The following is an 11889-nucleotide window of genomic DNA, read 5'->3' as shown; positions in this document are numbered from 1 at the left end:
CAGGTCTGGCCAGGGGTGGGGATTGCAGGTGTGGCCAGGGGTGGGGAGTGCAGGTCTGGCCAGGGTGGGGAGTGCAGGTCTGGCCAGTGTGGGGAGTGCAGGTCTGGCCAGGGGTGGGGAGTGCAGGTCTGGCTAGGGGTGGGGAGTGCAGGTCTGGCCAGTGAGGGGAGTGCAGGTCTGGCCAGGGTGGGGAGTGCAGGTCTGGCCGGGGTGGGGAGTGCAGGTCTGGCTAGGGGTGGGGAGTGCAGGTCTGGCCAGGGGTGGGGAGTGCAGGTCTGGCCAGGGTGGGGAGTGCAGGTCTGGCCAGGGGTGGGGAGTGCAGGTCTGGCCAGGGGTGGGGAGTGCAGGTCTGGCCAGGGGTGGGGAGTGCAGGTCTGGCCAGGGGTGGGGAGTGCAGGTCTGGCCAGGGGTGGGGAGTGCAGGTCTGTATGAAAAAACTAAAAGAGGGTGTTTCATGGGGATGTGCCTCCATGTATTCACTGCAAATGGCTGTTCAACAATCACACACCTTCATAGGGTTCTTTGCCGTATGTGAGAATCTCCATGAGCACGACACCAAACGACCACACATCTGCCTTTGTGCTGTACTTGTTATATAATAATACTTCCGGCGCCATCCACTTAATGGCCATCTTCAGACCTGCACAAGTAAAAACATTCATTTGGAATTTGATTCAAAATAGTATTTTTCACAAATCATACTACATTAATTTTTTAACTCAAACACTAAATCCATAGGCTGGCAGTACTTGTGTCATATAACTTTGTCACTAGTTTATTTGTTACAAGTAGGAAAAATACCCAGGATCTAAAAATCTGGAAGGGACATGAATCTTACATACAGTAATGGACGTGCACTTTCAATAATTTTATGCGCATATCTAAACAAATGACTTGTCAATAATTTCTGGTAAGATAATCAAGCTTTGATCATTGTTATAAAAACATTGTATAAAAATCGTATTTTTAACGAACAAGTTCTTATTAGATTATTCCATGCAAACAGAATAGAAAAGAACAGATATTAAAAACACCCCCATGCCAAGAATAAATAACAGAAGGCTGATGTCATTATCACGATATTCCTCAATTAGGTGATACATCTGCCACCTGAGAAAGTAATCTATCTACCTCAGAAGATCAACAGACATTACATGAAAAAAGCAAACGTCTACTAAAGATCTAAATTCCACTTACTCCATCTTTCATAACCGAATGTGACACCACACACAGTGAGGCAAGACCTCTACAGAATCTAGTTTACTTAATACTTTAATAGCTGAACCCCAACGGAAGGACACCATACAAAGAAAAAAAAGATTTTATACCAGGAGAGTTCCACAGTACTTCTCTCTTCTTTCCATTATTCCAGAAGGACACCACACAGAGAAAGGAAGAGTCTACGTGACGAGATCTACACAGACGACTAGGCTACGTTTCCCACCTCCCCTCTTCCGGTAATACCTTGATTCCTACCTCTCCTGAAGTTAAAATCAGGATCATCCATGGCTTTCGTCATGCCAAAGCCGGCGACCTTCACCTTGTTGTGTTCCCCAACCAGAATATTTCGGGCTCCCAAGTTCCTATGTACAAACTTTTCCTTCTCCATGTAGGCCATCGCATCAGCAATCTGAAATGTTAACAACTTTATAAAAACAAATCTAGGAGTATCTGTCCAAGATCAAACAGAGGTTCAAGCAGCTGTCGGACAAATGAAGCTTGTTTTCACCTAAAATAATGAAACACACCGTTGTCATTATAATAAGATCCCAGGCACTTTGAAAACTGACAAAGGAGATGTGTTAATTAAAACTATAAACATTGAGTGTTTTTTTATAATAGTTACCGGCCAATTATCTACCCTTTCTGCATTTTAAAAAAAAATAAAAATATGTAATATACACAAGAAAATTCAGAGTGTCATGCAAATTGTCCATCTTAGGATTTTTGGTTTGGTTTGTTGTTTAACGCCGCACTCACCATATTCCAGCTATGACGGCGGCGTGTAAATAATTGATTCTGGACCATACAATCCAGTGATTGACATCATGAGCATCGATCCACGCAAATGGGATAGGACAACATGCATCAACCAAGTCACCGAGCCTGACCACCCGATCCTGTTAGTCACCTTTTACTCATATTGATTACAGATTATTCTAGAAGTAAGTGAGGGAGGAACAGTGAGTGAGTGAGTGAGTTGGGTTTAACGCCACTTTTAACAGTATTCCAGTTATATCATGGCGTGTCAGCTTAATGTGGGAGGAAAGCCCAAAGTGATGACAAACCTAGAAACATAATTGGGGCGAATCGGGATTCGAACCCACAATCATAGGTTTCTGGCATGCCCAAGGGACGCAACTCTGCACAGCGAATCGCGGCACCTTAGACGACTGGGCCACCTGTGCCCCCGAGGGAGGAACAGAGTGCTTAACATGGCAAATACGGTAATAATTAGATTGCCCCGAGAGAGCGACAACTACTGTGATTGACAAGTAGATAGATATAGTCTACCCAGGACTCTCCTTTCAAATCACATAAAGAGTGGTAGAAGACATCTTATCTAAGGAGTGCTCGAGGTTGAGCACACAATTCTGTCACAGCCAAGAGACTCTTGGTCTCATAATCACACAATTTACACATTCAAATAAAAACCAAATGTTCAATATGTAAAGCATTGTCAACACTTTGTGTTCAATACCTGTGCTCCAATCCACAATAACTGACTGAGTGCAAGATCCTTGCCCTTGCCTTCCCGCAGATACAACGACAATCGGCCATTCATCATGTATTCCGTGAGAAGGTAAATTGGTTCGTTTTCACAGCACACTCCCAGGATGTTGATAATGTTTGGGTGCTGTAATGTTTTTAATACTTGTGCCTCGTCCAGGAATGCTGCCGTAGTTACACAGTCCTGTTTCTGCATCTTCACAGCCACTTCTTTTGATGAATTCCACTTTCCTGAAATACAAAACAATCCAAATGTTGGTATACTGTCCTATTTTTATTAACTGTGAGAAGTGAGATGTATTTTTGCTATGTATAAACAGAGACACTATCTCATTCTCAGAACGAGGCGAGTTGCCGGCCATCAAAGTATTTACGCATCAGTTCAGTAAGTGAATGGACGCTGAACACTAACAGTGGCTTTCACCGTGTGTCCAAGTGAAGACATGGAGATCTCAGTGAGACTCTACCACAAGTTCCAATCAAACTCAGCCCTTGTGTGAAACATTAATCTACCCCGAGACAAACATCACACCATGTATATAGGATCACATTTTGTTTCAAGTTCCAACCAAACCCAGCCCTTGTGTGAAACATTAATGTACTCCGAGACAAACATCATCACACCATGTGTACAGCAAGCATGGGTTGCTGAAGAAATACCATCTAAATACCATCTAAATATCATCATAAATACCTAGCCACACTTCTGCAAACTGTCCACTTCCTAGACGTTTGATAACAACCAGGGTGGTTTTCAGTGTGAGGTACTCGTCCTGTTTGCCCCGCTCCATTGCCCACAGAAGAGACCGAGGCTTAGAACACACTTGTGTAAGCTTGCAGCACAGTCCATCAATGATTTCTGAAAGAAGAGAAAGCACTCGTAATGGTCGACTCTGGTATGAGGTGTCATCATTATTAGTGAGTGAGTGAGTTGTTTTTAACGCCGCTTATAACATTATTCTAGTTATATCACGGCCTGTCAGCTTAATGTGGGAGGAAAGCCCGAAGTGATGCAGGTCTCAGACATTTACTACTTCGGTGAAACCCACGAGCACGGGTATGGTGCTGACAAACCTAGAAACATAATCGGGGCGAACCGGGATTCGAACCCACAATCATAGATTTCTACAACTCTGCACAGCGAATCGCGGCGCCTTAGACAACTGGGCCCCCTGTCATCATTATTAAACTAGATGGCTTTAAATAATGCATTCATGTGAACATGATGTAAAAAGTAAGGGAGGTAACTTACCTTACACTCTAAACCACCAGTATTTGTTAACAACATGTTATAATAAGATTTACGAATCATATCAGGATGAAGAGCGCTGTCCCACATGTGTAACAATCGTAGTCTCCATGAAGCAAGGATGATATAGTACCTTTATAGTGGTTCACCAGTTCCGGCAGAGAGCGAAACATTCTTTTAGCAGAAATGAAGTAGAATTCCTTGAGTGAGTCTTCAGATCGGCTGGTGAAGATCTTGTAATGCTTGACCAGATAGCCTCGGAGTTCATCGTAGTCTCGCACAGACAAGGTATACGTGTCTGAAAACACAGGGAGAACCATGGAATACAAGGTTTTATCAAGTTATTCAAGTATCAATGAATACTGACACCATGTCATACAATGTTGTATCATGTTAGACCATGTATCAATGAATACTAACACCATGTCATACAATATTGTATCATGTTAGACCATGCATCAAGGCATATTGCACTGTGTCATACCATATCTCACCGTGGCATACCATATCTCACTGTGTCATACCATATCTTACTGTGTCATACCATATCTCACCGTGTCATATCATATCTCACGATGTGATACCATATCTCACCGTTTCATACCATACCTCAACATGTCATACCATACCTCACTGTGTCATACAATATCTCACCGTGTCATACCATATCTCACCATGTCATACCAAATCTCACCGTGTCATACCATATATCACTGTGTCATACCATATCTCACCATGTCATACCATATCTCACCGTGTCATACCTTATCTCACTGTGTCATACCATATCTCACTGTGTGACACATTACCTCACTGTGTCATACCATACCTCACTGTGTCATACCATACCTCACTGTGTCATACCTAATCTTGTCTCTGGGCTCTAACCACATTTCATATTATCCCATATACCAGGACTCTAACAATATATCATATAATACCAAAGACCAATCTCATATTGAAACCAAATTTCAGCGTTATTATAAGTGAAAAACAAATAATGTTTGTTCGCATAATCTAAACCAATAAATCATAATCTTCCAAAACTATTTACTGTATGTACCGGTATACTAACTGATTGATTATATGTCGTTAAGTCGTGAGAATAAATGTTCGGACTGTAAATGGTGTTTTACTACAACAAAATGTCATCCTACAAATTATTTATTTCACTCCAAACCAATAAAGTCAATGAAGACATCAATTTCCAAACATCAACCACTGTTAAACCAGGCAATATCTAACACATTCACAACCATGTTAAACTCATCCACTGACAGCAATCAAACACAAGTCATCAACATGAGACAATGTATGAATGCATTATCACATGAATTGAACAAATGCCTATAACACTGACTGATACAATGACGAAGATCAAAGAACTTGTGATAGGAGCATCATGAAATATGCAACTGATAGCCACGTGTTTAGTCCACTGCCACACACCCACGGGTAATCAACACCAAGTTCCGGAACAAGTAATGGGCGATGAAATTGATGAAAGGTGTTTATTTCCTACGTACAGGTAATCAATTACAAACATGCCGGGCAACTTTTGACACCTGCAGCTGTTATGGGCCATAATGAGATGATTGCGCATCAAAATATCATGCTTAAATAGGCAAGTTGGTCATTTTAAAAAAAGGGCATGTTCATTGCCAGCGAGAACATTCTCCACGCCATGAAGACCATGCATTCAGTTAAACATATAGATCATTCATAGGGAGAATCAAATGACTGATTCATTCAGACCAATATATGTTTCATTCCAACTAACAAACTGACTATTCCGACCAACGGAAATCAGGATCATTCCAACCAACACAGATTCGCAACAGAGGAATCATTCACACCAAAATATCCCCTTGATATGGGTTTTCAGTTGCTTAAGAAACATTGGTAGTTTTTTCTTTAACCACATTAAGAACTGAAAAACATCTCATTCACTTATAAAAGACAATTTTCTCTAACAAAAACAAGCCATCATGTGAGTATTTACAATGTCTGTGTAATGTTACACCCTCTGTTATCGCGTGAGTAATCACGATAAACATCGTCTGAAAACCTATGATCCGACGATAGTATCATTCAGCCCTGAGGATCATTCACACCACGGAGATTCATTCACACCACACTGGGGTAATTCAGACCAACTTCAAAATAATTGAGAATCAACCCCAAGTACAAGGGGATTGCAGACATGTTGAAATGTCCTGGGTTTCTTGTTATAAACATTGGTTCTAATGGCCAGGATGTTCATGGCTTTTGGGTACAAACCAACGTTTGATGGGCAACCCAACAGCCCACACTTGATTGCAGGGGTAGAAACTAACATTCTTAGTCCACTAATCCTTATAATTATAACATATAGCAAAACCCTTAAAAATAGCAATTTTTTACAAGTACTTATGATACCTTAACTATTGGACAGTTTGGCAAGGACTACAGGACTAGGGCAAATTTCTAACACTGTATTGCTGATGTGGCGTTATGCAATAATCACTTGAGTCTTGACTGATGAATGACGTTTAACGCCACAGACAGCAGTGTTCCAGGAATATCATGTCAATGTGGAAATAGTCTAAACTCGGCAATACCATGAGCCAATATCAATCAGGGCAAGATGACACAGGTTACAGGGACCAGGTCTATCAAGGAATCCCCACAGGACCATTTAAAAGTCTGACGCCACATATCTCCCAAGATACCGTATCAAACATGAACACAATCAAGCTAAAAGGGCAAAACACACAACCCATTATAGAGAGACTATTACTTGTAATAAAATACATAATCATTAGGTACTTTTCCTTCAATACAATGTCAAATTACAGAAATATCCATCTATCCAAAGAGAATACTTGATACAATCAATAGATGCGGACATGATGGAAACACACGTTTTGACAAGGGAAATCATACAAAACAAACACGTTGCCAGCAAAATCAATTAATACGTTGACAGACAGCTCGCCTACGTTATTAAATCTGTCAATACACTTCGCTGACAATCAACTAGTTTTACCACTCAATAATATGCTTGTTTCTTACAATATCCAAACATGAATCAAGAATAATATTGTTATTATTACTATTTTTTCCTTAAAAGACAGACAGGTTGAATGGTTAAAACCACAGAAATTACTTGCATCAGAGCTTTTCATATAATAAGAGTTGTTTCATTTTACGGTATGTAATTCTATCGCAAGAGTCCCAGGTATCAGAAAATTGAATACACTTACAGCTTATCTAAACAACTTGTTTTGACTATTTTCACAAACACTTTCTTGTAGGAAGTATGTGGTGAAAACATGCTTTAAAAAAAATCCATTGCTGTTGGATTATTTCTTTAGATTCACAGTAAACATTTCAAACAATCGTCCTGGCCTACAAAGAGCATGATATCTCTCATCATCAATGACCATATTCATCACTGCCAAATGGACAACTGTGACATAACCCATGTTTACCTGGCGATGCCTCTCCTTGTCGGACAAGAAATGTTCCTTTGGCATATCCTGGCGACAGAAGCCACTCCTCGGAGGCATTTCGACTCACTTTACCGAAATACCATCTGAAAATAACAAAAACAACACATGAATAGAGGACCTAGACTGACATCTAGTCTCTGAAATGAATATATATATCTTACAGAGAAAAACAGTTGTTAAATTATCTTAATAATAATATAATAAAAAGGAGCCCAGAGACTGTTCATTTTCAGATAGTGCAGTAATCTAGACTTGCCCACTAATATAGACACATTAAGACCACATGAATACTGGACCATGAAAGTCAGGTTTGAGTGAGTGAGTGAGTGAGTGAGTGAGTGAGTGAGTGAGTGAGTGAGTGAGTGAGTGAGTGAGTGAGTGAGTGAGTGAGTGAGTGAGTGAGTGAGTGAGTATGGTTTCACACCGTTTTTAAGCAATATTCCAGCAATATCAAGGCAGGGGACACCAGAAATGGGCTTCACACATTGTACCCATGTCGGGAATCGACGTGACGAGCGAACCCTTTAACCACTAGGCAACCCGACCGCCCCAAGGTCAGGTTTGAAGAAAGGGACATCTCTGCTACCAGCCAAACATTCAAGTGGAGATAGTCCGAGGCCGTAACCATCTAAACCTGAACTGTAGGGCAATGGGGAACACAGGACCATGCAGACTGAAACTGTCTTGACAGCAAAACACAAATTAATCTTGAGAAAAACTATAGTGGATTAACAAGATTTCCATGGCTTAACCTCAATTCAAAGCCCTACATGCATCACACTAGTTTCAGTCATGTCGTACTCAACAAAGACCACGCCAAACTTGTAGTGATGTCGCGATTCATGGTACACCGGGCATTGTCAGCAAACTTCTTACAACACGATACCCAATACATTTAATATGGCAACAATTCACATTTAACCCCATATCGATTGTCCATGTTGATAAAGCTTCGATATCAATAAACAAGTACAAACAATGTTATTAATTCCTCCCAACTTTCCAGGTCGACTTTCGGTTACAAAACTGGTCCGATAACAAGACTAACCAGCTTTTCCTTGCTGCCTGTCATAATACAGTACATAAACTGTTTGTTTCTTAGTATTTTCTCAGGGGCGGTCGGGTAGCCTAGTGGTTAAAGTGTTGTTCTATCACGTCGAAGACCCGGGTTTGATTCCCGACATAGGTACAATGTGTGAAGCCCATTTCTGGTGTCCCCCGCCGTGATATTGCTGGAATATTGCAAAGCGGCGTAAAACCAAACTCACTCACTCACTATATTATTTTCTCATACAAAATAGTTCACTTGACTCTGTGTCATGTCGATGGGTATTAGTCAGTTGTCCTTCTTTACCTGTATGAGCGAGTCTGTGGACTCGATTCTCAGTCAAATGACAAAATACTGTATATGCAGTATTGAGATACATATGGTATCGTGGCTTCTGTATCAAGATACGTATTGTATCGTGTGACACCTGTGTCACGACATCCCTCCAAACTGGCGATATCTTGGATTTAAACTGACAATATCTTTCTAATTTAGGTTGGATATGGTATTGTGTGGTGCCGCAATCAATAGTTACTTACTATTTATCGAACGGGCCAAGGCAATCAGTGGTCAACGGCATGAGCAAACTGAGCAAACGCTGAACCTGAGGATTTTGTAAAGGAACACCTGGGGTCATCACTATTTGACAGTGATTCATACACAAATGCTCCTTTGTTTGTTTGTTTGTTTGTTTGTTTGTTTGTTTGTTCGTTCGTTTGTTGTATAACGCCAATATTCCAGCTACATGACAGTGCTCTGAAAGATAATCGAGTCTAGACCAGACAATCCAGTGATTGACATCATGAGCATCGATCCACTCAATTGGGATACGATGACAAGCATCAACCAACCTCTTACGAAAAACATAGTCACCTTTCACAGCAAGCATGGATTACTGAAGACCTAATCTACCCCCGATCTTCACAAGCTTGTGAAATAGTCAGCATCGTACAATTGACTTTGCTTTAAGCAGAGTTTTCTTATGAATATCTAAAGGCGCTTGTGGCTTTTATTCCATTTGACTGACATCTCTACAAATAATATCTCCATCTTGAGCAGATATTAAACATCCCATGTCCTTGATAATTCACCACAGGTCTGAGTTGACATGGCAATGATCAAAGTAACCTGCCACATGCCAAGAACATCACAACTGTCCCAGATCTCAATTAATGAACCCCAGTGCTGAACATAATTTAATATGAATATCATATAGGATATTTATCAAATATTAAACATGATACAAATGGTTCGTTCCCCTTCCTGTAGCCCCAATTATCTGCTGAGAACTTTTGACAAAATGTCCATTAACTTTGAAAGGCACATTCCCTTAAATCAAATGCCACTAACATTCAAATACGGATATCATTACCAGCGCAAAGAGCTCTGTCACGGAGCTGGGCAGACACAGCAGGTGACTGGTCTATCAGTTGATGGTGCTAGCTGATATTTTCCTTACAACTCATTACATGACTCACAATTACAGATCTACATGTCCCTTACACGAAATGTGTCCAATATTGTGACAAGTTGCCGATAAAAAAGTCATTTGTTTTGAACATTTCAGAACCAAGGGGTTTTTTTCGGTGGTGGAATTAAGAGAGTTTTTTGTTCCTGTAGTTTAAGTTTTAAGATAGGGCTCTGTGGCTCACCTAACATATTTCACATGGAACATTTTAAAAAACAAATGACCTATTCATCTGAAACTAAATAATTGGCTGAGAATAGATTTACAACAGGGTTACCATAGTGGTCCTGCTAAAAATGGGATCAAATGTACATCTTGTTAAATAATGACATCATTGCTTGGAATATACCAGACATTCAATGCTTCATAAATCATGAGATGTTGGTACGAATCTGAGAAATGTCTTTCGGTGGCACTTAAGAAGCTGTAGTAACAATGAAGACAGAATTGATTCCTGAGAACCATTTTCAAATGCCATCAATTACAAGCAAATGGGTGGCCTTTCCAAGTCAGCTAACTTGTTAAATGTACATGTTGTCTGAGCTCCATGTCATCAAATCTGTTACAAACATCTGTACTTCAAATGCACTGATGTGAAAATACGTCATAACAAATTATCTTATCGTAAGTCATCTGACAAAAACAAACCACCTCGGAAATATGTCTGCTATACCTCTTTACACAGCTAGCAGCAATAGAATTGCATGGCCTCCAAGACAGTGCAGAGTCTGACCACAGGCAGGAACAGATGTCCTTGATGGTACAGTCTGACCACAGGCAGGAACAGATGTCCTTGATGGAACAGAATCTGACCACAGGCAGGAACAGATGTCCTTCATGGTACAGAGTCTGACAACAGACAGGAACATATGTCCTTGATGGTACAGTCTGACAACAGGCAGGAACAGATGTCCTTGATGATACAGAGTCTGACCACAGGCAGGTACAGATGTCCTTGATGGTACAGAGCCTGACTACAGGCAGGAATAGATGTCCTTGATGGTACAGAGTCTGACCACAGGCAGGAACAGATGTCCTTGATGGTACAGTCTGACCACAGGCAGGAACAGATGTCCTTGATGGTACAGAATCTGACCACAGGCAGGTACAGATGTCCTTGATGGTACAGTTAGACAACAGGCAGGAACAGATGACCTTGATGGTACAGAGTCTGACTTCAGGCAGGAACAGATGTCCTTGATGGTACAGAGTCTGACTACAGGCAGGAATAGATGTCCTTGATGGTACAGAGTCTGACTACAGGCAGGAATAGATGTCCTTGATGGTACAGAGTCTGACTACAGGCAGGAATAGATGTCCTTGATGGTACAGAGTCTGACTACAGGCAGGAACAAATGTCCTTGACAGTACAGAGTCTGACCACATCCGCTTTAAGTGACCCAAATGTCACCCGAAGGGTTGGAACCCTATAAACACATCCACTACATTAAGCTTGTCACTGGAAGTTATATAATTAGTCAATAAACTACCATCAGTAGAATTTGCTAAAAACTTGTATTTGGTTAAAATGAAACAAATCAACCGTGAACATGATGAACATGATGAAGCTTGTTTGTTTGTTGTTTAGCGCCACACTCTGGTCTTTGGTCCATGTTGACGGTGTTTCAATATGGTGGTACTACTTTGCTTAAGGTGTCATGACAGACACTTTTAAAACATCAGCTATGTTTAAGATGTTAGTATCGACACCAAAACTGATAAGAAGTCGGCCGCACTTAGCAATGTTCTAGCTATGACGGCAGGCTGTAAATAATCCAGAGTTCAGACAATCAAGTGATTGACATCATGAGCATCGATCGATCGATCTACCCAAATGGGATATGATGGCCTACATCAACCAAGTCAGCAGTGTGTTATGTACCAACGTGGGGAATCAAAC

At 40.9% G+C, this 11889-nt stretch overlaps 1 protein-coding gene across 7 annotated transcripts in view; it reads right to left on the bottom strand.

The window, feature by feature from the left end:
• Window positions 1–11889, bottom strand: part of LOC139447451 (tyrosine-protein kinase Fgr-like) — a 107558-nt gene that overhangs the window by 3669 nt on the left and 92000 nt on the right. For 6 of the 7 annotated variants that reach the window (XM_071228804.1, XM_071228803.1, XM_071228801.1 and 3 more), the window contains exons 3-8: window positions 7453–7556; window positions 4113–4277; window positions 3425–3589; window positions 2702–2961; window positions 1465–1630; window positions 509–640 (exon numbers count right to left, since the gene is read on the bottom strand). In XM_071228804.1, coding sequence (XP_071084905.1) covers window positions 509–640; window positions 1465–1630; window positions 2702–2961; window positions 3425–3589; window positions 4113–4277; window positions 7453–7556 — 992 coding nt within the window. The remainder of the gene's footprint in view (window positions 1–508; window positions 641–1464; window positions 1631–2701; window positions 2962–3424; window positions 3590–4112; window positions 4278–7452; window positions 7557–11889) is intronic. The other variant, XM_071228800.1, reaches the window with a different exon arrangement.

Source organism: Haliotis cracherodii, unplaced genomic scaffold (genome assembly GCF_022045235.1).
Source record: "Haliotis cracherodii isolate W230 unplaced genomic scaffold, xgHalCrac1.p SCAF_7, whole genome shotgun sequence".
Taxonomy (NCBI): domain Eukaryota; kingdom Metazoa; phylum Mollusca; class Gastropoda; order Lepetellida; family Haliotidae; genus Haliotis; species Haliotis cracherodii.
The sequence above is the reverse complement of the archived record's forward strand: the minus strand, read 5'-3'. Positions and strand labels throughout refer to the sequence as shown.